This window comes from Pan paniscus, chromosome 11 (assembly GCF_029289425.2).
Source record: "Pan paniscus chromosome 11, NHGRI_mPanPan1-v2.0_pri, whole genome shotgun sequence".
NCBI lineage: Eukaryota > Metazoa > Chordata > Mammalia > Primates > Hominidae > Pan > Pan paniscus.
The window spans coordinates 105,026,100-105,053,942 of record NC_073260.2 but is presented as its reverse complement, the minus strand read 5'-3'; the positions used below and the strand labels follow the sequence as shown (position 1 = coordinate 105,053,942).

The 27,843-nt window shown below is 41.1% G+C and overlaps 1 protein-coding gene and 1 long non-coding RNA gene across 12 annotated transcripts in view; one reads left to right on the top strand and one right to left on the bottom strand.

Annotated features, from left to right (window-relative positions):
• Window positions 1-27,843, top strand: part of LOC129393104 (uncharacterized) — an 83,373-nt gene that overhangs the window by 12,479 nt on the left and 43,051 nt on the right. The window contains exon 6 of one of the 9 annotated variants that reach the window (XR_008619759.2): window positions 322-17,050. The exons of 7 other annotated variants lie outside the window; for them this stretch is intronic. This is a non-coding gene — a long non-coding RNA (uncharacterized LOC129393104). Of the gene's footprint in view, window positions 1-318; window positions 17,051-27,843 lie in introns of those variants that run through there. One more of the 9 variants, XR_008619758.2, reaches the window with a different exon arrangement.
• SLC24A2 (solute carrier family 24 member 2) overlaps window positions 14,933-27,843 on the bottom strand; it is a 276,357-nt gene continuing 263,446 nt past the window's right edge. For all 3 annotated transcript variants that reach the window (XM_024930150.4, XM_024930152.4, XM_024930151.4), the window contains one exon: window positions 14,933-23,858. In XM_024930150.4, the coding sequence (XP_024785918.1) occupies window positions 23,609-23,858 (250 nt within the window). In that variant the 3' untranslated portion in view covers window positions 14,933-23,608. The remainder of the gene's footprint in view (window positions 23,859-27,843) is intronic.

Sequence of the window (27,843 nt, the reverse complement as noted above, 5' to 3'; positions counted from 1 at the left end):
CAGAGTTGCAGGGTCTGCAGGTCTGATGTGGGGCCTGGGAATTTGTGTATGCATTCCCAGGTGCTGCTACTCCTGGTGGCGGTCTGCAGTGTACCTGAGTCATGGAAGCTGGAGCATTTTTATAAGCAAAGATTAAATTGTATCTTTGCTTTACACAGGGGATACCCAGCACGTTCTTGAGGGCATGAGAATTCCTTATAACATTGTTATAATTGTGATTTCATTGTCAAAATAGAAAAGATTCACCCCGATTGTGGATTATAGATTATCTTTTTTTCCTTCATTTTTTTTTTTCTTTTTACAAACCCTCGTATCAAGAAGTGCTGACTTACAACAGAGGACGGCGAGGGAGCTGCTCTGCTACATACAAAATTCCCAGCCAGAAGCAGGTGGTCTACCAGTGATTTACCACCAGGTTCCCCACAAAACTGGCAGTGCATGAATGGCATAGATGACGGTCTCCAAGCCAACTGCAGCATGTAGATTTCAGTGCCTGCTTTTGCATTTGTATGTACAATCACATTATTACCAAGCAATTTCCAGAACTGGCAACATTTGACTTTTGACCTAGTGTTTCTCAAATTGTCTCTTCCCTTTCTTGTGATACCATGGCTGTAGCTGGACCCCTGGGCCTTCCCTATTCCTGCTCCTGTTTTGTTACTCCCAGGCTACTTGATGGGAAAGTGAGACATTTCATTTTCAGGGCATTTTTGGTGGGTGAGCGTCGTAATCTACGATTTTGCCTGTAGAGGGCAGCAGCACCAAGAACTTCTGGCTGCATTTTCAGTGTCAAGCGTCAGCCTGGTATCTCTCTGTTCCTTCCATCCCTCTTCTCACCTTGCCCTTTTTTTCTGGAAGTCACATCTAAAAAAGATATTTGCAAAGTATCCCGGTTGCCTCGGCAACTGGTGCTCAGGAAGGCGGCCTGGGGTGTAGCAGCGGTGTTGGCTGGACGCCCACCTGCTTTCAGCGTGGCTGAGGGGACTGCCCCCACCCCACAGCCTGGCCACCTGGCAATGCCCAGTGACTGTGGGAGGTGGCTGTCTGGGAAGCCTGTTCTCGCTGCCGACTTCTGGGGCTTTGCTCGCACATATCCTCTTTTGCTTTCTTGTCCCCAAAATGCCTCTTCCCAGAAAGAATCTGAGTCAGTCTCTCGTCATTAGATTAGTTCCTGCCAAACTACGACAGATGTCAAAGCAGCTGATAGGAAGATTATGATTCTCCCTTTCCCAACCCCAACAGAAAAAGCGGAGTAAAGAACCCGAGCGGAGAAGGTTGTCAGGCAAAGTTCCGATGAGGAGGGAAGATGGTTCTATTTTGGCAGCTCAGTAACCATATTCCCATTCCCTCTGCCCCATTCAACATGGAGATGCAGGAAGGAGTCCCCCTTAACTCCCTGTCTGAACAGCCCAGGATCTTTGGATTTAATGTTGCCTTAAAACAAGAACAGTTTCCTTTCTTTCAATAGACACCCCTTGACTTGGCCCACATGCTTGTGGATGTAATGGATTTTCTGAGGAGGATTTTTCCTGGTCTAGTGCTGTCTTTCCTGCATGAACTCACTCATACTCTCTCAGTTGCACACACGGGTTTCAATTTATCTTCTTTCTGTCAGACAGCACCTGTTCTGTCACAAGTGAGTGATAACTCCTGACAATTTCTTCTCCTGAGGCTCACAGGGAAGGAAGTTCTCTGAACCTCCTGGTTGAGGAGCCACTCTGCAGTGGTCTCAGGAGTTCATTTGGTTTGGAACCCTCCTAGTGTAATCCTACTCTTGTCCCGGAGTGAACCCTTTCTCCTTAAGGAGATGGCACAAGATCTTAGACACATCTTAGATCCAAGAGCCTAGACAAAATGGCTCAGTTCAGAAAAGACTCAAGTCATCAGGATGGTAAAGTGGGCTCAGGAAGTCCTGCAGCCACCTGGGCATCCTTTGTGGGGAAGAAGTCAGCAGTGGCCCCAGGAAAAAAAACTAGATCAAATCCAGGGGGTCAGGGCAGAAGTGGCCTGGCCTTGTGTTGTGCCAAACCCCTATTAACCTCAATAGGGAAGGCACTAGGTTCAGGAGGCTGAAGAAGAGACTCAGAGCCAGCAAAGGAGACATGGTGTTTTTTTTGGAGACGGAGTCTTTCTCTGTCACCCAGGCTGGAGTGCAGTGGTGTGGTCTTGGCTCACTGCAACCTCCGCCTCCTGGGTTCAAGCGATTCTCCTGCCTCAGTCTCCCAAGTAGCTGGGATTACAGGCACGTGCCACCGCACCCAGCTAATTTTTGTATTTTTAGTAGAGACAGGGTTTTACCATGCTGGCCAGGCTGGTCTTGAACTCCTGACCTCTGGTGATCCCTCCTGCCTTGGCCTCTCAAAGTACTGAGATTACAGGCATAAGCCACCACGCCCGGCCAATGTGGGGTTTTATTAGGGGCTCACATACAGGGGAGAGAGTCCAGTGGTGGTGTGCTGGACAAGATAGCCACCTTACAAACAGTCCAGTGGCAGCAGGCTGGGCAGGAAAACCGTAACTGCTTGCAAACAGTGTGCAGTTTAAGTAGCATTTTTCACCTAACACCCTCCCCTTAATGACCTCCACCTGGCAACCTTTGTTTAGCCCAAAACTCAGGGCCTCAATCCCTTGTATGGCCCGCGTTCCATGGGATGGGTGGGGGGCTCGGATGTTCATCATTGGTAAGGTATGAATCTCCAGGTTGGCCATGCCGGATTCCTTAGCTTGAAACACACATTCAGATGTGTCTGCCATACAGGGTCATTCTCAGGGTCTGCTTACGTTATTGCTATCAGGTGTGTTTACCCTCCATGCAGCATGTATCATGCAGCCTGTATCAGCCACAAGTGTCCAGGTGGGAGAGCAACTGGTGGGGGCGCTGTGGCAGCGGGCAGGAGGGAGGGAGGCTGACTGGTGTTGGAATGCCTGTGCCTCTCTGTTGACTGCCTTTTCCCTCCTGGGTTCTACTTCTCTGGTCTCTCACCCCAGGCATCCCCTAAGTCTTTCTTTCCCATCAGAACTTTCCTCCTTTCACACTGAGGTGCAAATGGTTGATAACAGTTGAGAGTGACAGTTCCTGAGAGCTTTCTCTGTACTACCGTTTTAAGATAATTGTTTATAATAGAAAATGTCAATCATGTAGAAACAGAATAGCATAATCGACTCCTGAGTAGCCATCATCCAGCCTCAACGATTAACTTACAGCCCACCTGGTTTCTTCCATATACCTAGATTACTTGGAAGCAAATCCAAGCCATTTCTTTTCAGTATGTGCAGAAGGCTCTCTTAAGTCCCAATGTGACCATGCCACAAGCTGGTGAATGACATGTGGTGGCAGGATAGGGTCCATGCTACTCCCTGGATTAGAACAGGTCCTTTGCCATCTGGTGCTGACGTCTCTCCACTTCCCAGGAGTCCCTACATTTTCAGCTATGCTCAATGTTGTTCTCCCAAACATCACATTTAAAAAATCCACCACTTAGAACTCCTGACCTCAGGTAATCCACCTGCCTCAGCCTCCCAAAATGCTGGGATTACAGGTGTGAGCCACCGTGCTTGGCCTGGTCTTGCCCTTACTTTCAATGGCAAAAACAGCAATTACTTTTGCATCAAGCTAACACTATTTTGTCTTCCTCTGTGGACAGTGAAGTGGTTGAGAACAGGGACTGAGACTTATGTTCCCTGATGCCACAGTGTTAAGCCCTGTATCTGGCACATCACAGGTGTTGAATCCCTGTTGTTGAATGCATGAATGAACACAGGGCATTCTGCACGATCACTTGGAGAAACTCGACATGAACTCCTTGTGCCAGTTACAATTTCCAGAGAGATCAGGGTGTTAGGCTAAATGGGATTCTTAATATTTTTTTCCATCCAACACTGCTGTGGGTTATGGACCACTCCCTGAGTGGAGGGCTGTCTATGGCTCTCACATGGGAGAACACACTGGAGGGGTTGGAGAGGGCAACTGGAGGTGGTGGGGGCTGGGTTTCACACAAGTAGTTTGAAAAAGCCTCCTATTGTTCCAGGTGCCCTTCAGGTACAGCCTGTTGGTTGAGAATCATTGAGCTGGAGAGATAAGGGGCTAGGGCAAAATTCTAGGCAATAGTCCAGAGATGGACAGGGAATTTGAGGATGCTGCGCACAGACACAGTCTTCCTTCCATCTCTCAAGCTCTTTTGAAGACCATCCCTGAATTAGACCAATGAGAATGAATGGCACTATTTTCCTCACAAAAAACGTGTTCTTTTTCTTCCCGCATGAAGTCTAGTGGAACTGATACTGAGATTGATTACACATTTGAGTGAGCTCCTGGGAAGAAACAGGGAAGTTAGAATGTTTACAACTTTCCCTGCCCTGATTCATTTCAAGGACATGGGTCATTAGCCTCTGCCAGCAGACAGAGATAGGTGTATAAATTCCGACCATTTTGTGATCAAATGTGGGCATAACGTTTTTTGATCCTTGAGGTGATTGTTATTATTTACTGGAAATTCCGTTATTAAATTCCAGCAGCAAAAGTCTTTCTCTTCTTTTCTCATAGTTCTCACTAATTAAAACCTGCTATTAGTCATGGTCTGGCTAGAACTTAACTACTGACCTAACCTAAGCCTTTTAAACAAAAAGCTTTTTATCACAGTTCTTCGGATACTCTGGCTTGTGAGTGGCAAATCCTCAACCCTGATACCCATGTGCATCACGGCTCGCTGTGAAAACACCCTTGTTAACATGTAAAACACCTCCAATGCATTTTGACTATTGCAGCAAAGACCATTCGCAAAATGAAAAAAACAGACCCTAATGTCCAGTTCTGTTGCTTCATAGTGTGACCTCAGAAAAGTAAAATGGCCTATTTAGTTCTCATTATCCTCACTGACAGGAGAGACTAGAACATGGCAGTTAGGTTTTCCTTTGCATGCCAATGTGACAGGCTGGTAGCAGTTTCTTGGAATGTTCTGCTGAGAAAGGATAGTGGGAAGTGGTGCTGTGTTTCATTGCTGATGGGATCCCATGGGTAAGGGATCATGAGTGGCAAGATTTACCAAGTGTTTATCAATTCCAGGTTTGCAATATCTTAGGCCTGTCCCTGTAGAGAGATACAGAGTGTGGTTAATGTTCTAGTTGGCCCTAAAGGCAAAATTGACCAGGCAGTAGTTCAGTATTTCAGTATGTTTTTTGTAGGTATAGATCACCACAGCCTCCAAAAGATGTGGGAATTCCAAGGTCTTTGGTGCACTTCAGAATTTTTAATGTCCTGGATGACCCTGCCTCTTAGACTGAAATACAGTCCTCCTTGGTATGTGCTTATTAACCAGGCCAGGCTATTAGATCCCCAGGTCACCTGGTATATTGCTGGATTAAGGTAGGTGGGGTGACCAAGACCAGTGGCATCCCAGGAAGCAATGGGTTTTCTGATGGATGTAGTATTATTAGAGTACTAAGACAATTAGGATATGTGTAATCTTTAAGCTTAGAAAGTATTCAGATAACCCAACAAAGAACTCATGTTAGAGGTTTTCTGAATCTTAGAGAGGTTATATAACTGTTCAAAGTCACATGAGGTGGGGAGGAGGGAGCTAACATATTTTAAGAACCTGTTATAAGCCAGGCACTTTATGGAGTTATAACTCAATCTTTCCAACAGCCCTGTGGGGGTAGTAATATAGTAATAGTATTACATAGGCAAGAAACTGGTGATTCAGAGTCATGGAATAACTTTCACATTGTTGCATAAGGAGAGACACAGAAAGTCAGTCTTCCCAACAGTCTGGATTCTCATCATAGTACACTTTGTGTCAAGACTTCTGTATATTTCCTAACTTCCCAGTTCATGAGAACCCCAGTAACTTGATATTTCTGACAACCAGGAAGTGTTACTAAAAAAGACCCATTCATGATAAAGATGTTTGTAAGCCAACTGTCAGTATAAATAATTGCTATGGGAATTTTGAAGATATTAAAATTGGAAAGGGTTTTTAAGCCATTTAGAAGTATTTTTTTATATTCAAGTAATTGACAAGCTAATCAAAACTTCTTTATTAACATCAGGTTTCCCAAGTACTTCTGTAGGTCACTTATTGCTCACCAACTTCAAGAAATATTTAAAAGCCATAAATAAGAGTTATGCTTTCTTTTAAAAGGCTAAGGACTATACAAGAGGTTAGTTTGGCTACCTAGACAAAGTAAAAATAAGGAAGAGTGGACTTGGTGCTTCCAAGTGAGTTGAGGATGATAGAAAACAATTAGACCTGCTCAATTTGCATTTCAGTTTGTCTCTCTGTCCAGAGAAGGGTTTGTGTCCTGAAGAAGATAAAACCAACATCAGTAACAGGGAACAAAGCCATTTGGGAAATAAGATGATAAAACTATATGGAAACAACTTAAGTGGTTGTAAGTCTCAAGACCTTGGGCAATGACCCGGAAGGGTTGTGAGACGAGAACTTTGTGTGTGAGAGCTCCAGACACCTGCGTGTTAACCCTCAGCGTACAGAGGAAAACAAAGACGAGCAAAACAACCACAGTCTTCAAGATGGAGAAAAACATTTCACGTGTATACTGAAGACCAGCTGGCTTGATGTTGGTTGAGGCCAAAATCTAGAGAACGTTATTAAAACAGGCTCCTTTTTTTAAAATTATACTTCAAGTTCTAGGGTACATGTGCAGAATGTGCAGGTTTTTTGCGTAAGTATATATGTGCCATGGTGGTTTGCTGCACCCATCAACCTGACATCTACATTAGGTATTTGTCCTAATACTATCCCTCCCCTAGCCCCCCACCCCTCCGACAGGCCCCAGTGTGTGATGTCTCCTCCCTGTGTCCATGTGTTCTCATTGTTCAACTCCCATTTATGAGAACATGTGGTGCTTTGTTTTCTGTTCCTGTGACAATTTGCTGAGAATGATGGTTTCCAGCTTCATCCATGTCCCTGCAAAGGACATGAACTCATACTTTTTTATGGCTGCATAGTATTCCATGGTATATATGTGCCACATTTTCTTAATCCAGTCTATTGTTGGTGGACATTTGGGTTGGGTCCAAGTCTTTGCTATTGTAAACAGTGCCACAATAAACAGATCTGTGCGTGTGTCTTTATAGTACAATGATTCATAATCCTTGGGTATATATCCAGTAATGGGATTGCTGGGTCAAATAGTATTTCTAGTTCTAGATCCTTGAGGAATTGCCATACTGTCTTCCACAATGGTTGAACTAATTTACACTCCCACCAACAGTGTAAAAGTGTTCCTCTTTCTCCACATCCTCTCCAGCATCTGTTGTTTCCTGACTTTTTAATGATTGCCATTCTAACTGGCGTGAGATTGTATCTCATTGTGGTTTTGATTTGCATTTCTGTAATGACCAGTGATGATGAGCTTTTTTCCCCCATATGTTTGTTGGCTGCATAAATGTCTTCTTTTGAGAAGTGTCTGTTCATATCCTTCACCCACTTTTTGATGGGGTGTTTTTTTTCTTGTAAATTTAAGTTCTTTGAAGATTCTGGATATTAGCCCTTTGTCAGATGGATAGATTGCAAAAATTTTCTCCCATTCTGTAGGTTGCCCGTTCACTCTGATGGTAGTTTCTTTTGCTGTGCAGAAGCTCTTGAGTTTAATTAGATCTCATTTGTCAATTTTGGCTTTTGTTGCCATTGCCTTTGATGTTTCAGTCATGAATTCTTTGCCCATGCCTGTGTCCTGAATGGTATTGCCTAGGTTTCCTTCTAGGATTTTTATGGTTTTAGGTCTTATGTTTAAGTCTTTAATCCATCTTGAGTTAATTTTTGTATAAGGTGTAAGGAAGGGATCCAGTTTCAGTTTTCTGCTTATGGCTAGCCAGTTTTCCCAACACCATTTATTAGATAGGGAATTGTTTCCCCATTTCTTGTTTTTGTCAGGTTTGTCAAAGATCAGATGGTTGTAGATGTGTGGTATTATTTCTGAGGCCTCTGTTCTGTTCCATTGGTCTATATATCTATTTTGGTACCAGTACCCTGCTGTTTTGGTTACTGTAGTCTTGTAGTATAGTTTGAAGTCAGGTAGCATAATGCCTCCAGCTTTGTTCTTTTTGCTTAGGATTGTCTTAGCTATGAGGGCTCTTTTTTGGTTGCATATGAAGTTTAAGGTACTTTTTCCAATTCTGTGAAGAAAGTCAGTGGTAGCTTGATGGGGATAGCATTGAATCTATAAATTACTCTGGAGAGTATAGCCATTTTTAGGATATTGATTCTTCCTATCCATTAGCATGGAATGTTTTTCCATTTATTTGTGTCCTCTCTTATTTCTTTGAGCACTGGTTTGTAGTTCTCCTTGAAGAGGTCCTTCACTTCCCTTGTAAGTTGTATTCCTAGGTATTTTATTCTCTTTGTTGCAATTGTGAATGGGATTTCACTCATGATTTGGCTATTTGTCTGTTATTGGTGTATATGAATGCTTGTGATTTTTGCACATTGATTTTGTATCCTGAGACTTTGCTGAAGTTGCTTATCAGCTTAAGGAGATTTTGGGCTGAGATGATGGGGTTTTCTAAATATACAATAATGTCATCTGCAAATGAGACAATTTGACTTCCTCTTTTCCTAGTTGAATACCCTTTATTTTTTTCTGTTGCCTGATTGCCCTGGCCAGAACTTCCAATATTATGTGAATAGAAGTGGTGAGAGAGGGCATCCTTGTCTTGTGCCAGTTTTCAAAGGGAATGCTTCCAGTTTTTGCCCATTCAGTATGATATTGGCTGTGGGTTTGTCATAAATACCTTTTAAGATATGTTCCATCAATACCTAGTTTGAGAGTTTTTAGCATGAAGACGTGTTGAATTTTGTTGAAGGCCTTTTCTGCATCTATTGAGATAATCATGTCATTTTTGTCATTGGTTCTGTTTATGTGATGGATTACATTTATTGATTTGTATATGTTGAACTAGCCTTGTATCCCAGGTATGAAGCCCACTTGATCATGGTGGATAAGCTTTTTGATGTGCTGATGGATTCGTTTTGCCGGTATTTTTTTGAGGGTTTTTGCGTCAATGTTCATCAGGGATATTGGCCTGAAATTTTCTTTTTTTGTTGTGTCTCTGCCAGGTTTTGGTATCAGGATGATGCTGGCCTGATAAAATGAGTTAGGGAGGATTCCCTCTTTTTCTATTGATTGGAATAGTTTCAGAAGGAATGGTACCAGCTCCTCTTTGTACCTCTGGTAGGATTAGGCTGTGAATCCATCTGCTCCTGGACTTTTTTTGGTTGGTAGGCTATTAATTATTGCCTCAATTTCAGAGCCTGTTATTGGTCTATTCAGGGATTTAACTTCTTTTTGATTTAGACTTGGGAGGGTGTATGTGTCCAGGAACTTATCAATTTCTTCTAGATTTTCTAGTTTATTTGCATAGAGGTGTTCATAGTATTCTCTGATGGTAGTTTGTATTTCTGTGGGATCAGTGGTGATCTCACCTTTATCATTTTTTTATTGCATCTATTTGATTCTTCTCTCTTTTCTTTGTCTGGCTAGTGTCTATCTAGTCTGTTGATCTTTTCAAAAAACCAGCTATTGGATTCATTGATTTTTTTTTTTTGAAGCATTTTTCATGTCTCTATCTCCTTTAGTTCTTCTCTGATCTTAGTTATTTCTTGTCTTCTGCTAGCTTTTGAATTTGTTTGCTCTTGCTTCTCTGGTTCTTTTAATTTTGATGTTAGGGTGTCGATTTTAGATCTTTCCTGCTTTCTCTTGTGGGTATTTAGTGCTATAAATTTCCCTCCATACACTGCTTTAAATGTGTCCTAGAGATTCTGGTACGTTGTATCTTTGTTCTCATAGGTTTCAAAGAATATCCATTTCTGCCTTCATTTTGTTATTTACCCAGTAGTCATTCAGGAGCAAGTTGTTCAGTTTCCAGGTAGTTGTGCAGTTTTGAGTGAGTTTCTCTTAATCCTGAGTTCTAATTTGATTGCACTGTGGTCTGAGAGACTGTTTGTTAAGATTTCTGTTCTTTTGCATTTACTGAGGAGTGTTTTACTTCCAATTATGTGGTCAATTTTAGAATAAGTGCAATGTGGTACTGAGAAGAATGTATATGCTTTTGATTTGGGGTGGAGAGTTCTGTAGATGTTTATTAGGTCTGCTTGGTCCAGAGCTGAGTTCAAGTCCTGGATATCCTTGTTAATTTTCTCTCTCGTTAATCTGTCTAATATCGACTCCCACTATTATTGTGTGGGTGTTTAAGTCTCTTTGTAGGTCTCTAAGAACTTGCTTGATGAACCTGGCTGCTCCTTGCTGGGTAAATATATATTTAGGATAGTTAGCTCTTCTTGTTGCATTGATCCCTTTACTATTATGTAATTCCCTTCTTTGTCTCTTTTGATGTTTGTTGGTTTAAAGTCTGTTTTATCAGAGACTAGGATTGCAACCCCTCCTCTGTTTTTGCTTTCCATTTGCTTGGTAAGTATTCCTCCATCCTTTTATTTTGAGCCTATGTGTGTCTTTGCACATGAGATGGCTCTCCTGAATGCAGCACACTACTGAGTCTTGACCTTTTATCCACTTGCCAGTCTGTGTCTTTTAATTGGGGCATTTAGCAGGTTTACATTTAAAGTTAATATTTTTATGTGTGAATTTGATCCTGCTATTAGGCTAGCTGGTTATTTTGCCTGTTAGTTGATGCAGTTTCTTTATAGTGTTGATGGTCTTTACAATTTGGTATGTTTTTGCAGTGGCTGGTTCCAGTTGTTCGTTTCCATGTTTAGTGCTTCCTTCAGGAGCTCTTGTAAGGCAGGCCTCGTGGTGACAAAATCTCTCAGCATTTGCTTGTCTGTAAAGGATTTTCTTTCTCCTTCACTTATGAAACTTAGTTTGCCTGGATATGAAATTCTGGGTTGAAAATTTTCTTTAAGAATGTTAAATATTAGCCACTCTTCTGCCTTGTAGGGTTTCTGCAGAGAGATCCGCTGTTAGTCTGATTGGCCTCCCTTTGTGGGTAACCTGACCTTTCTCTCTGGCTGCCCTTAACATTTTTTTTCTTCATTTCAACCTTGGTGAATCTGATGATTATGTATCTTGGGGTTGCTCTTCTCAGAGTGTCTTATTTCCCGAATTTGAATGTTGGCCAATCTTGCTAGGTTGGGGAAGTTGTCTTGGATAATATCCTGAAGAGTGTTTTCCAACTTGGTTCCATTCTCTCTGTCACTTTCAGGTACACCAATCAGAGGTAGATTTGGTCTTTTCACATAGTCCCATATTTCTTGGAGTCTTTGTTTGTTTCTTTTCACTCTTTTTTCTCTAACCTTGTCTTCTCACTTTATTTCATTGAGTTGATCTTCAATGTCTGATATGCTTTCTTCCACTTGAACAATTCGGCTTTTGTTACTACTGTATGCTTCATGAAGTTCTTGTGCTGTGTTTTTCAGCTCCAGGTCATTTATGTTCTTCTCTAAACTGGTTATTCTAGTTAGCAATTCGTCTAACCTTTTTTTAAGGTTCTTAGCTTCCTTGCGTTGAGTTAGAATATGCTCCTTTAGCTCGGAGGAGTTTGTTATTACCCACCTTCTGAAGCTTACTTCTGTCAGTTCATCAAACTAATTCTCCATCCGGTTTTGTTCCTTTGCTGGTGAGGAGTTGTGATCCTTTGGAGGAGAAGAGGCATTCTGGTTTTTGGAATTTTCAGCTTTTTGCACTGGTTTATTCCCATCTTCATGGATTTATCTACCTTTGGTCTTTGTAGTTGGTGACCTTCAGATGGGGTTCTGAGTGGACGTCCTTTTTGTTGATGTTGATACTATTCCCCTCTGTTGGTTAGTTTTCTTCCTAACAGTCAGGCCACTCTGCTGCAGGTCTGCTGGAGTTTGCTGGAGGTCCACTCCAGACGCTGTTTGCCTGGGTATCACTAGTGGAGGGTGCAGAACAGCAAAGATTGCTGCCTGTTCCTTCCTCTGGAAGTTTCCTCCCAGAGTGTCACCCACCAAATGCCAGCCAGAGTTCTCCTGTATGAGATGTCTGTCAGCCCCTACTGGGAAGAGTCTCCCAGTCAGGATACATGGGGGTCAGGGACCTGCTTGAGAGGCATTCTATCCCTTATCAGAGCTTGAATGCTGTGCTGGGAGGTCTGCTGCTCTCTTCAGAGCTGCCAGGCAGGGATGTTTAAGTCTGCTGAAGCTGTGCCTACAACCACCCCTTTCCATAGGTGCTCTGTCCCAGAGAAGTGGGGGTTTTATCTATAAGTCCCTGACTGGGGCTGCTGTCTTTTCTTCAGAGATGTCCTGCCCAGGGAAGAGGGAATCTAGAGAGGCAGTCTGGGCACAGGAGCCTTGCTGAGCTGTGGTGGGCTCTGCCCAGTTTGAAGTTCCCTGTGGCTTTGTTTACACTATGAGGATAAAACCACCTACTTGAGCCTCAGCAATGGTGGATGCCCCTCCCCACACCAAGCTCAAGTGTCCCAGGTCGAGCTCAGACTGCTGTGTTGGCCGTGAGAATTTCAGGCCAGTGGATCTTAGCTTGCTGGGCTTTGTGGGGGTGGGACCTGCTGAGCCAGACCACTTGATTCCCTGGCTTCAGCCCCCTTTCCAGTGGAGGGAATGGTTCTGTCTCTCTGGTGTTCCAGGTGCCATTTGCCACTGGGGTATGATAAGAAAACTTCTGTGGCTAGCTCGGTGTCTGCTCAAATGGCCGCCCAGTTTTGTGCTGGAAACCCAGGGCCCTGGTGGTGTAGGCGCTTGTGGGAATCTCCTGGTCTGTGGGTTGCAAAGACTGTGCGAAAAGTGCAGTATCTGGGCCGGAGTGCATAGTACAGTCCCTAATGGCTTCCCTTGGCTAGGAGAGGGAGTTCGCTGACCCTTTGTGCTTCCCAGGTGAGGCGATGCCCTACCCTGCTTCAGCTAGTCCTCCTTGGGTTGTACCCACTGTCCAACCAGTCCCAGTGTGATGAACTGGGCATCTCAGTTGGAAATGCAGAAATCACCCACCTTCTGTGTTGATCGTGCTGGGAGCTGCAGACCGGAGCTGTTCCTTTTCCAAAACAGGCTCTTAATTATCAGAACAAGAAGCGTTGATCACCCCAGCAGGCTTTGGGTTTTCCAAGAACACAGGCCAGAATTATCTCATACTCTTTTCTAGTACATTATACTTTGGTAATTATGTCTGGATTCTAGCAGTGAGAGTCTTAAAATAGCAAACACTTTAAAAATTATTATGGGCCAGATTTTATCCAAGCATCTTATATTATCTCATTTAATTATGTCATCCACATTTGAGGTAGATACTATTATTTTCATTTCATAGATGAGGAAATCAAGGCCCTGAGATTAAGACATCCTATGTAGGGCCCATATGTCATGTCCTGAGGTAATTCAGTATGAAGGGCCCATGTGTCATGTCCTGGGGTCGATTCTCCAAATGATAAGTAATGGTATTGTGACTCGGCATCAGTTATTGTATCCTGCCCGAGATGGTAAATCTGCCCGTTAGTTGGGTGACTTTTCAAAGCTTGGGAAAATGTTATAGAAATACAGAGATAATGAGGTAAATCAAATTTGTAGTATTAATACTTTGGTATGGTTTAGGAAGATGTTTTATGATCATTTGGATATTTTGTGTATATTTTAAGGGGTTAAGGAATCCAGCATATTGGATAATCTGATTGCAATTTGAAATGTGTAATTTTTATTAGACTCATGATACTAATTTTAAAGATGTCATAGATTTTTATTATGTTTGTAAATGGTATTGAAATGTTTATTATAACCCAGTTTACTAAATTTGGTTTCATTTATTACATTAATTGCTTAGAAATTGATTAAGTGCATAGAAAATTTTGTTTTCTAGGATTCTGTCAGGCTTTTGGAGTGCTTGAGAAAATCAGGTCTGTTAAATGTGTAAAATTTAAAATGCCTGAGGGAATTTAATTAACTAAATTTATAAATTGGATTATTTAAAATTTAATCTTTTATACTTAGTTAACTGAGGTAATCAAAGAAAAAGACACCATGAATTCTTATTTATTTATTTTTTAAGATGGAGTCTCACTCTGTTGCCCAGGCTGGAGTACAGTGGGACAATCTCAGCTCACTGCAACTGCCTCCCGGGTTCAAATGATTCTCCTGCCTCAGCCTCCAGTAGCTGGGACTACAGGTGCCCACCATGACACCCGGCTAGTTTTTGAATTTTTAGTAGAGATGGGGTTTCACCATGTTGGCCAGGCTGGTCTCCAACTCCTGAACTCAAGTAATTCCCCCGCCTCAGCCTCCCAAAGTGCTGGGATTACAGGCATGAGCCACCGTGCCCGGCCTGAATTCTTATTTTCATATTAAATATTAGATTTATAACAAGACTTTTAAGTTGAACTTCAAGGCTTAGGCAACACTAGTCCTTTGAATTTACACTTTCAATATATTTAATTGATTAAAATTCAATTTCTTTGGAGTAGTCCCTTGAGTGTACAATGTTCCCACAGATATTTAAAAGCTCAAATGATATTAGTAAGCACTCAATAAGTGGTAGTTACAGATGGTCCCTCACTCCTGATGATTCATTTATCTTAATGATTTTTGACTTTACAATGGTTCAGAAGCAACGCACTTTCAGTAGAACATCAATAAATTATATGAGATCTTCCACACTTTAGTATAAAATAGGTTTTGTGTTAGATGATTTTGCTCAACTGTAGGCTAGTGTAGGTGTTCTGAGCAACTTTAATGTAGACTAGGCTAAACTGTAATGTTCAGCAGATTAGGTGTGTTAAATGCATTTTTGACTTAATATTTGAACTTATAGGCTTATTAGGATGTACCTCATCATAAATTGAGGAGCATCTATATAATTAACAGTAACTCTTGTTTTCCCTGTTGTCCCCTTGAATCTCTGCAATTAAACTTCCATGACCACGTATGTATTTCTTGTGACCCTGAGGGTCCTGATTAGTCACAAGTAAGAATTACTCCAAACAAAACAATACTACTTTGAGTCAATAATTTTATTACTATTATTTTTCACACTGAGGAGACTTAGTTACATAAAGTGATATTCTATGAATTGATTATCAGAAGTAGAAGCACAAAGGTATGGACAGTGAAACAAGAAGAAACACCCTTTATCAGAATGAAGTCCATGTGACAGAAGTACATACTTCAGACAGCCTATGTACAAATAAATAGAGCTTCCTGTCTATGTACAGACATATTCACAGAGAATAAACTGACATAGTATCACCATGTATCTCATCATCCAGTGAAAATTACACATAATAAACACAACACATACAAAATGACAGAAGTAATTTGGAAGTGCATCCACTGGATTTTTGTAGGGGTGAGGATAGGGGTTACAATGCTCCTTTAAAACGGAGGCGAACAAAGGAAGCATGAGACCACATCTATCCTAAAAAAGATCCTTTACAAAAATGGCATTCTGATATTTTTAACATAACCTGTCTAAAAGACAGTTTATATGTTATAGAGCAAATGTCTATGTTGGCGTCAACGCTGACAACATTTTCTTTGTTTTAACCGTATCTGAAGAACAAAAGTATAATTTCTCTTGCTTTTAGTGCTAGCAGCAACTTCACTGAATCAGGAAGGTAGCTTTTGCTATTCTTAGTTTTGATGGCTTTTTAAGTATGTGGATTGCTTGAAGGTGGAAGCTGTTGCTTCCGGAGTTTTTTGACTTGAGCAGAAGAAATATCAAGGCTAGATGCAGGGCATATATGTGTACTTTGTGTTCAGGGTTCAATAGCGCAATTCAGTAACTGAGGCTCCCTCTTCCGAATAGAGTCTCAGCCCTTTGGAGAAACTCTTCAGACCACAAAACAGCCTCTAACAGAGGAATATCACTGGCCCTTGGTTCAGATACCCTTTCTTTAGGGCAATTTGGCCACTTAAGCATAAAATTGGTGGGGTTGTCCAGTTTAGTACCCATGTTTACTCTATATAGACAATTTAGGTACCCAGTTCTGGTGGATTTCTAGACTATTAAGTGCTTTTTAGTAATTACTTTTACTCAAATTACATAAAAGGGCTGGGTATGGTGGCTCATTCCTTTAATCCCAGCACTTTGGGAGGCCAAAGCAGGAGGATCTCTTGAGCCCAGGAGTTTGAGACCAGCCTGGGTAACATAGTGAGACTCCGTCTCTTAACAACAACAACAAAATTAGCCAGGCATGGTGGCATGTGCCTGAGGTCCCAGCTACTCAAGAGGCTGAAGTGGGAGGATCGCTTGACTCCAGGTGTTTGAGGCTACACTGAGCTATGATTGCACCACTGCACTCTAGCCTGGGTGACAGAGCAAGACCCTGTCTGTTAAAAAAAAATTATATAAAAATTTGTGATGAAGTTGAAACATTAAAGTTTTTAGTTGTGGGGACATCTTTATATATGTGTGTGTAAACAGTGTACCATAGTAGGTTAGAAATTGTGTATTTTAGCAGAGAGGAGGAAAATAACCACCAAAGCATTATGAAATCTGCTGCTTTACATGTCCTCCCAAGGAAGGTTAGTAATTTAGGCATAAGGAATTATTGATAAATTGTATACCTCTATTTGCCATTTTTATAAGGGAACTTCTTAGAACCATCCTATATTTATATAAAAGCTCAAACACATCCTACATTTCCCAGGTATATGTTTGCTAATTATCTATTTCATTCTCCATATGGGTGAACTTTGCTTTATATAACAAAATGGATTCCTGAAAAAAATCTACAATTTCAAAATAATTTCCATGTAGTATTAGAACTTGCTAAAGAAACTGTAATAAGCTATTTTGAAAACGAAGACTGCTTTTGTGAAATGAATAATTTCTTTGATTTTCAAACAGTTTTATTAAAGCACACATCTAAAATTTATAAGTAGATTAGGATTGCCTAGAACAATAATTGTAGTTAATAAAAAATAGAACAGATAAACTCCAATTTACAATAAACAATACAAAACAGGAATGACTCATAGACTGCTTATTGATTGACTATATTCAGAAGCCCTGAATATATGTATTATTGGTATTTTATGGCTTTAATTAAGACAGTTGTCTCTTATGAAGTACTATAAAGTGCAATATTAAAAAATTAAAAAACCCAAAAGGCATCCATTGTCCTTCAGTTTTATTCTGATAAGAATTGGGGATTTGTTTAATTAAATGGCAAGAAGTTATCTACCCTTAATTTATGCATGTAATTTCATCCTTAAAATAATTTTATTCAGGATTTCAGACTTTTTTTACTTTTCTGTTTTTTATGACATGATTTTAAAAATTAGTATTTTCTTTTGGTTAGCTGAGTATTTTGGAGAACTGTTAGTCTCCAAGGCCTTAGTTACTTACGGATCCATTATGAAGGAATATGCAACCCAATATGTAAGAATGCAGAAACAAATTCCCATCCTTTTGGTGAACCCTAGCCCATGAGATCAATCAGTAGCTTTACAAATCCTATCCAACCTACCACATGAAAGGATGTAAACACACTGCAGTACTGGTTAATAAGTGGAGATCCAACCATTTATCCCAGTTTCATATTTAAAATAAAAATATTGATTCCTCTTGATAAATTAGTGGGTAAGTACAGGCCCAGAGTTTTGGAGTAATCTAAAGTGGTGTCTCCCCAATTTTGAGTTCTTTGTGAGTCTGAGATTATGACCTAATGACCTTAAAAGCAGTTTGTGACCTTGACTTCACCAGAGCTTCATGGTCATGCTGCACCCAGTATAGTTCAACACTGTTCAGACAGTGATTATCATTAGTCATAAGGTTCCATCATTTAAGAACAATATAAAGAATTTAAAAAGGCTTAGTAGAGAGGAACTATAAAAATTATTAAGAGAGTTAAAGACTCAAATAAAAATCTAAAGATAATTTTAATTGAAAATAGGTAAAGAGTCACATAGCGGTAACTTCCAACTATGGGGCAAAGAGTGAAGAGTGCCCAGATGCAGTTACTTTTTGCCAAAAAAAAAAAAAAAAAAAAAAAAAAAAAAAAAAAAAAAGTTATTAAGTGGAGGGGTTTGGGTTAACTTGGAGGGAGGCTTTTCTTGATGCTGATGGTTGTTAATCATTGAGCTGGGTCACACCAGCATCTATGCTGGGATCTCCCCTGTAAGAGGACTGTCCTTTGGATTAGAGTGATAGGCTAGACAAACCCTCTTAATGGAATTAAATCTTTGGTGGAAGCCTATGCAAACTCCATGGCATTCTTTCAGACTTAGATATTTGTCTGTTTTTAAAGATTTTATTAGGTTTTCCAGTCTGTCAATGAATGATCTGGTAGAAGTGCTTTGGCTTAGATAATATGGTGCTCTACACAGTCCCTCACTGTTTGTACACTAATTTGAAAATAGTTGCCTAGCCTGTCGTAATTGCAGGGTCATTTTTGCCTCTCAAATGCTGCCTGACTTGTGGATTTGCTTGTCCTTTGTAGCTGCTTCTTACTCTTTCTTAAGAAATCTGTCCCTAGCCATATTAAGGGCCTCTGTGGAGTTTGGGTGGTTCTGAGCAAGGCTGGTGCCCCGTGTGTGAGGAAGGCATGCAAAATGCCAGTGTGTACATTAGCTGGGGGGAGTCAGTGTGGAAAACAGATTCCTTCCAGAGCAAACATGAGTGTGCCTGTGATTTCTACAGACGACTACATGCTCCGGGTGATTACATGCCACAACCTGCGCAGGTCCAAAGCTCCTGGTGAAAAAGGAATATTGCCATGGTGTAATCATAAGTAATAGAGTTGAGCTGGCTGTGAGTAGTTCCCTTATTGCTTGTTTGCTATATATTTAAAAAATATGAAGCTCTGAGATTAAAAATGAAACACAAAGACAGAGGCAGAGGCAGAGTCAGGGAGCTAACAGTAAATAGAAGGTGGAACAGGGCAGGGTTACTTTTCTTTCCCAAGGTCTTCCTGAGAAGATTATTTTTTAAAAAAATCTAAAACTGTATATGGGCTCTTGTAATTGGCTAAACATAGCCTGATATTTGTCACTGTTTTAAACTACATAGGGATATATTTCCACGTGACACTTGTTTTCTTGGAATCCTAGGAAATTAATATCTCCTTTCTTCCCCTTCCTTATTATTCTATTTTTTCTCCTACCCCTCTCTTAATGACAAGGCCTTACCTAATAATTGAAGACAATATTGTTGAGAGAGGTATAGGGGTTGAGGAGGTATCTTTTAAAAATATTAAGCCGGATCGTTAAGGAATATGTGGCTTAGCAAGAGTGAGCACTGACTTCTATGCATGCTTTCAGGAGACAGTAGTTTTCTCCAGAAATGACCCTGAGAACAGCTTCACTTTTTCTTCTGGAACACAGCTGCCACCTATAATAGGGCCACCTACTTACCAGAAAAACAGTCTGTCCAGGTGCAAGGAAGCATAGCATCCACATAATCTTGCGTGTGTGTGGGGGTGTGGGTGTGTGTTTGGTAGATGTGGGGAGGAAAGCACACTGCCATGTTCTGAAATGCTTGCCATCAGACCCATGTTAGATAGTCCAACGCAGTAATTTCTGCAGAGCATTTAATGCAACTTCCATCTTCTTCAGCTCTATCTGGCCAGCCACTCTACCAGGTGTCTTTTCTTTGGTCAACTTTTTGTTAAGGTGGTCTGGGGGTGGGCTCCCTTTGTAGCTCATCTCTTCTCTCACTGTTCCAGAGGCCTTTAAAAGCTATGTGCAGTGGTGGGGAGTTTGCCGACTCTCTCCCTGCCCAGGAATGGATGTACATTAACATTGTCAAATGTCTAATCAGCGAGGCAGCTGTGTTTTGCTGAAAGGGCTCCAAACCACCTGATTCATGTCTTCCCTATAAAATAAATTATGATGGCCCTTGTCAGGTGACACCTGTTAGAAGCCTTACAAAGCATTTTTCCTGAATATAAAACAGTCTCCGCCTCTTTTTATAATCTTCTGGGCAAGGCTTTAGGACATTCTGCTGCATCTGCTGAGGGTATAAACAACCCTATCCCTTAGTCCCTGCATATATCATTGCTCTGTCACTGCCTGACTCAGTTTAGGTCCTGGGAAGCTGCATAAACACCATCTGATCTTCAGCTTCAGTTCATCAGGATCTGGTCAGGTGCAGAGGGCAGCTGGAGATGGCATGGGCATTCTCAGATGCAATTTAGGAGTTTCTATTTGGGAATTGTCAGTTTGAGCCAAGCTGCTCTGCTGCCTTGGAAGTATGGGGGAGGGTAGGCGGTGACAGCAAGCAAGACCTGCTTGGTTTGCTGTGAATAAATGAAATCATTTGCGTGCAACTCATTTATTTTAGATTGATTAGTACAATGTTGGCTCTTGAATTGTTGATATCTTTTATACCCTGCTCCAGAGAAGCAAAGAGAGTATCTGCAGTCTAAATTTTTGCTTTGTATTTTCTGTTGTGTATTCTTTGCCTCTATATCAGCATTAGGGATATGGCTGACCGATTTCCTTAAGGCTATAAATTGATATTCTTAGGGTGGGAAAATATGGGTACATACGTGTATATTTGTAAATATATGTGCATGGAACAAACAACCTTATGAAATCAGGAAGAAATGTTCCCTTTGGTTTGTGTGCATGACTTTCCTTTTCCTTGACTTTGGCAAACTTGATGCTCCCTGCTTTAGAATCCTGAATGTGATAGGGTCAGAGGGTGATGACGTAAGTCATATTATATGTGTACATATAGATCTGGTATAAAGATATATATATATGTATATATTTATATATGTATATACACAGGCATGCAGGAAAGGAGTTAGAGATGACCTGTTTTGGAAACCATGGTGTGTGGAAAGTTCTTATGCCAATGATTTGAATGGTTTAAAGACCCATTGTTGAACTCTGTACACATCTCTCTGAATTTACCCTGGCTCAACACATAACCACTTACAGACACAGAAATGAAGGGAAAGCAAGGGCAGGCTGTGGAATCACTTGTGTCCCATCCAGTGAGGGAGCAGTGCTGTTGTAGGTCAGGCTCAGTGCACATGACTGATGTGGGAACGGGGCTTGGAAATTTTGTCTTCTCAAATGCAACTTCACAGGAAAGACCACAACACTTCCTGTGAAGTGGAGCTCCAAGACAAGCAAAGGGCACCATAGCTGCTTGGATCAGCCTTCACTGTAAGCTGGGAATAAATGGGAGGGAGTGAGGAGGCAGAGGGAGGATCAGGAATAAGAAGAGGGCGGCATCAGGTCTCCTTCAACTTCTGTTTTACATGGTCTGTTTGCAGTTGAGTCAGTCACCTATTTAAACCTTATTTCAAACAACACACCAGTCAATAATATAAAATTCACACAATAACCAACTTGGTTGCCCTTCAAGAAATACACAGGGAAAAAACAACTAGAGTTTTTAAACGTAAAGTTCACTTCCTCATTCTTTCACTCTCTAAGGAAGCAGGACAAATTCTTGCCCCAGTACAAAGTCCTGACCTTGATGAATGAGATTCATTCCCATTAGGTGGCAGGTTCCACTCAGCGCCTGTATTGGATGGTGTTTCAATGTCTTGGAAGGCATTGTCCCACATCTGAAGACCCCAATCTGCCGAGTTGGAGAGACTTGAAAGCCAGCCTCCGACTGGCAGCCATCTTGATTTCTTGTTTTCCCAGGGGGCCTCGGGTTTGAAGTGCTTTTTACTTCTGGGTGAAGAGGAATGATGGGCATTTCCTGTTATTGCCATGCTTTGTGGGGTGAGCTGAGGTTTTCTGGAAGGAATACTGAGCTTGATCTGGGGCTGTCAGGTTACCTTTCCTCTTATTCTGCTGTGAGTTCTGCATCCTGTCCTCTTATGTTAAGAGGTATGTGCTCACCACAAAATCATAGCAGGCGTCAATGACAGAATAGATGGGAGATAGGAACACATATGGTGAAATTTCCCATATGCCATATGTACCAACTTAGACGTAGGATGGGTACAGAATAATGAACCGTCCTTCATTCAATTTTTCAACTGATTTTAAGGAAAGCATGACTTGGAGAAAAGAAAAGTGCTCTACATAGTTTTCCATTGATTCAGTTTGCCTATTTTTTCCCCCTTGCTGGCTTTATTTTCTACTGACATAGATCTGAGAAAACACACTAGGTGTCATACAGAACTTGGGGGCGTGGAATATTTTAATTTCATGCATTCAATGTAATGTTGAGCAAAATCAAGAAATCAAATTGTTGGAGTGAATAGCTTGAAACCAGTATAAGGAAGCTGTCAAATACCGTGTACTCTAAAACTTAGACAGAATCCCAGATAAGGTCTTGATGGAAGAAGAGACATAGATGTTACAAGAACTTTAACCAAAGCCTGGTCCTGGTACCATTCGACCTGGCACTCAGAAACCTTCCTGGGGTGCACTGAGTGTGCAAATGCCTTTCCAAGCATCTCTAAGTTGCCTCAACCCAAGCAGTGCTGATCAGAGTTAAGTTAGTGCTATTGGGAATAATGATTTCTTCAGACACTAAAGCCCTTTATGACTACACTGGAAAACGTTTTAAAGAACTATGCCCTTACATCCCATTAGGTGGCAAGGCCCACTAAGCACCTTTACTGGATGACTTCTTATTACACATCTAGGCTCTCTTGGCAGCCCTTAGCATCAAAATATATCTACATGACAATCACAGCTAAACTTACCCCTCTTCTTTTGATGATAATGGGACATGCGCTGGAAAAATACAGGTTCAGTTTATATAGTCTTGCTGTCCTAGAAAAAGCACTAATTTGGTTTGTAGTCATATTTTCTACTTGCATGCTGGGACAATATAAGAACAAAACAAAACAACCCAACCCTGGTTACCTCCCCACTTCCCCAAACCAAGCCACCCAGCCTGGGTTTTTACCTCTTTCTGTCCTAAGTACCCTGAGTTTCTTGGTCAGGGTACTCTGGTGGAGGTGGGCAGATAGTCTCTCTGTTTGGCTTGTAGGAATGTTTTGGAAGGCTCAACTCAGGGCCCCTACAGACCTTCTCCACTAAGCCCTCCTCCCTGCAAGCTATTTCCCTAAACCATCTACCTTACTAGGCAGGATCACAGCAAGTCCAAGGTAGGCTGAAGGTCACAGCAATGCTACCTTTGTCTTGTTGGTTCCATTAGTTCACCTCTTGTACTTAAGAGGTAAAGCCCAGACTGCAAGTTGATGCCCCTCTTCAAATAAGTACTATAAATATACTAGAGCTATCCCTGAAAAGATGCATTTGTACTTTTATATATATCTGATTTTATATATATATATAATTTTTCTTTGTTTGTGTTTATTTACAGGTATGTACTAATCTATAGGTATGCAAGGAGAGGTATAGTACAGGAACAGGCAGGATTTGTGTGTTCATGTGCGTATATTTATAATATGGGTATTTATAGATATATATAGCCTGTGTCCTTGTTTGCATCGACTGTACCTCCGACCAGCGAGGTGTACTTGTCAGTGGTGAATAGGGAGAAGCCCTATATTGACGGTTCTCTTTGTCTTTTACATGAAGTCATTTCAGTAGGCAGGGTGGAAGCAGCCTGTGAAGTGAATGGGCCCAGTGTGAATCGATCTCTCCTCAAATTCACCAAGGAGGGACACTTGGCACCCAGGGCTGTGTGCCAGCTGCCTCTTCTCAAGAGGTCAAGGAGCCCAGAGCCCAGAGTGTGGAGGGACCATTCATGCTGCTGGTGCAAGATATGGCTTTTCCTGCTAGATGGAGACAGGGCATGTAAGAATTCTGTCTTCTAGGAGAACGCTCACCACCAGGAACACAAAGTAGAGGCCAAACATGATGAAGCCCAGGATTTTGTTCATTCGCCACTTGCAGAGGGCGATAGAGAGGATGACGAAGAGCAGCATGATGAAGAGAAGGACGATGGCACAGAAAAGGCCATTGCTGCTGACAGCCACTGGCTGGAATCTGTGAATGACGGTGTACAGGAGCCAGGGCAGTGGGAGCCTGTGCAGAAGTGAAGCAGGGCAGAGGGGAGTGGGAAGACAAGGGAGTAGTCAGACACATTGAAGAAGGCCAATATAACCTATTATTACCTTCTCAGGAACTCTAAACTGAAAAGGGTGTCTTGTTAGGTTCACTATGACTCGGGCATGGTTGGCCCAGGAAACCACTTTATAAGGAAATAAGACTTTAAAAACCTTTATGTCCTGACTGAATTCAGAACAGGGAGAACAGTTAGACAACATCAAAGACATGACTGCTGTGGGTGATTTCTACATTTGCGAATTTGATTGGAAATTATTTTGTTTCCTTCCTAGTTGAGATTAAAATGTTGCTTTCAGTCCTAAAGGTGAATTCCAGGATTTGCACAGGGTGAAGGGAGCAGGCAGGTGCAAAAAAGGCATAGAAATGAGTGGTGAAAATGAGGAAAAAGTTAAAAAATGGAGACAAAGAATAGCAATGACTTAATAGTCTAAAGGCAAGTGAAATTAAATGATGGTGGTTGGGGGCCACGATACAATATCACAGGCTGAAGTTTATTCTGGGAAAGATGTTGACAATTGTTTGATGAAAAATTGGTCTTTCTGAAAGATTTAAGGAAGGCAGTATCTTACATTTGTGATGTGTGTGTTTTTCTTAAAAAAAACTTTATTATATATTTTTATACCCGTTTTCTCCCTTTTCATTCACCTTTTAAAATATGAGGATCTCTTGTGTTTCCTATCCAGAGTGGTGATCCTGAAAGACCTCAGGAGAGCTAGTTTCCACTACACCACAAGCATTGACTAGAACTCTGGGAAAGGAAGATGGTTGGAAGTGCAAGGCTCAGGGAACATGGGCATTTCCAAGTGGCTGGTGATAGGCATCTGGCTCTACCCATCAGCCTAATGACAGCATGGTGGCTAAGGAGATACCTGCTTGGCTAGCTGAGCTTTCTGAATGACAAAAGCTAAGGGAGGTTCAGTTTTGGCCTAGACTCAGGGTGTGGGAAGAGGAGGTACTCTTTTGAAACATTACATTCTTCAAAGGAAGAGAGAAATGATGAGGGTGAAAGGGGCAGTGAGTTTACTCATCTGCCTCCTGTGCTGGAGAGACGGCATTGGAAGGCAGAGCCCGTGCATTGTGGATCTTTGAAATTCCAGGCCTGGCACATGCAGCCCCTAACTGGGTGCATATGTTAACCTGGGCCAAGCTGAAGTGATTGATGTGACTGCCTTGTGGGGATCAATACCGGCACTTTGCCCAGTAGAGTCTGGCCAGGAGGTGCTTCTTTCTGTGAACTTGTTGGGGAGGGGTTCCAAGCTTGGGAACAAGGGGTAATTCCAGTTCTTAGCAGGAGGGGGCAGCCTTGGCATCCTGGGGTCAGCAATGAAAAGTCAGAAAATGGAAGGGGAGGGCCTGAGAGTGGGGGTGATGCCAAACTGAGAGCCATTGACAGGGACTTGGCCTGGGAAACTCTTTTCCCATCCCTTGTGAAGAAAGACCAAAACCCATTTTATTCTTATTAAAACACACACACACACACACACACACACACACACACTCTCACACTTCTAGTGAAGTTGAGTTTAATAGCACTATAAATGGCTTGCAAAAACCTTTCGGGGGAAAATGACACTTTTCATGCCTTTTGGTCTATTAATTCTATTGTCAAGAATTAAGTATAAAAATAACTGAAAATGCAGATTAAACTTTACTCAGAAAATGATCATTTCAGTGTTATTTTGAATAATAAAAAGCTGAGTATCTCTAATAATCTCTAATAACAGGGAACTAGTTAAATAGTAAATAAGTAAATGTAATGTTATATAGCTGTTTAAAAATCACAAGCTTAGAATGCTACAGGAAAATAGCCATAATATAATTCTAAGCTAAAAATGAAAGATGCATACATACACACAAATAGCAATGTAATTTCAATCATGTGAAATACACAAGAATTTCAAAATGTTGGTGAGTTATTGATCTTTAAGCTTTATTTTTCTTTTCTTTATTTTTCTTTTCTTTTCTTTTTTTTTTTTGAGATGGAGTCTTGCTCTGTCGCCCAGGCTGGAGTGCAGTGGCGTGATCTTGGTTCACTGTAACCTCCACCTCCTGGGTTCAAGCGATTCTCCTGCCTCAGCTTCCCGAGTAGCTGGGACTGCAGGCGCACGCCACCATTCCTAGATAATTTTTGTATTTTCAGTAGAGACAGGTTTGCACCATCTGGGCCAGGATGGTCTCAATCTCTTGACCTTGTGATCTGCCCGCCTCAGCCTCCCAAAGTGCTGGGATTACAGGTGTGAGCCACTGCACCCTGGAGCCTTATTTTTATTTTCTAAATCTGTGAGTATATGTTAATTTTAGAAGCATAAAGAAAATGCTGGCAAAGCTATGAAGAAACTTTCACACTTAATATATTGCAATGACATCACTCAGTATATTGTCAAAAATGTTGTCAGCTGGTATAAATTCTTGGAAAAGAACTTTTTGGAAAAGAAATGTACAAGACATGTCAATACCCATTAAGATGTTCAAAATATTTAGTTCATTAATACTGCTTAAAGGAATTTATCCTAACAAATAATTAAAAGAGGAGGTTTATCTGCATAAAGATGTTGATCAAAACTCCCATAGCAGAAAATTTTTAATAATCCTATAAATGATAATGAAAAAGCCAATGAAAAACAAGAGGGAATATTTGAAGCCACAAAATGTTATGAGCTATGAGGAGTCTTAGAAAAATGGTTATGATTTACTAATTTATTCATAGATGCCTCTCTATGCCAGGCATAGATTGCTTTAAAATGGAAAAATAAAAGCCTTCCAAGTAGATAAAACTGAATATTTTACTAAGAAAACTTTGTGAAATATATGGAAGAGAACATACAACAAAGAAGTGTTGTTTCCGAGTAATAGGATTAGGAGTGATTTTTTTCTTTAAACTTCCTTGTGTGTGTGTGTGTGTGTGTGTGTATGTATACAACTTTAAGAATAATGAACAAAAAGCATTTTGTAATTCTTCATAATATACTATAGAGCATTACTATTATTTTTTACAAGAGATTGACCAAGAACTCTACCAGGAATATTTGGACCATGGAACTGAGAAACACTGTTTATAGTAGGTACAACTTCCTTTAAAACATACACCTTTTAAGGCATTCATTCATCCATCCATCCATCCCACAAACACTTGTCAAACAACTACCAGTGATAGCAATGTAGTAAGCTCTGATGAGTTCCTGCTCTTGGGATGCACAGTCTAGCAGGCAGATATACCAGGACAAGAGTAAGATGTACAGACAGTTTTTAGGGGCAAGAGCCTCCAAGTCAGGCCCAGGGGAATCAGAGAAATCAGGATTTAAGTTGTCACTAAAAGGGTAAGTCAGAGTTTGCCAGTCAGACAAGCATGGAGAGCTCTTCAGTGGGGGCTCACGTGTAGTTCAGACAGTGAATACTCACAGCAGAGTTTTATGCACAGAGAGTGCTACAATTGATAGCACAGACTCTTTGTTCAAATCCTAGCTACCTCATTTACTAGTGTGAACTCTGGGCCCTTCAGTATTTTTATCTGAATAATAGGGGTGATAATACATACTTCATAGGATTATTGTGTGGCTTAATTATTGTGTGGCTTAAATGGAGAAAAATGTACACACAGTGCACATGGTAGACACTGTATGAAAAACAATACGGTCATGGAAAGGTGGAAGACAGAACAATATTTAAGATATTCAGTGAGAAAGTAGGTGTTTTTAGTGAGGTTCCAAACTCAAGTGTTAGGAGCCCAGTACTCCTGGGAACATAAGGATAATGTCTTATATCTTATTCTCTCAGGGTACTGATGTTAAGTTTATTTGTCACACTATTTTTACTTTTGACAAGTTAAATAAAATGGTGGAGATCACAGCACCTCTCCCCAGTCTGATTCACTTTAGTGATTATTCATACTGAGAGCTCATGTTTGCTTCATTATAAGAACAGATCTCACCTTCTGGCTTTCAAA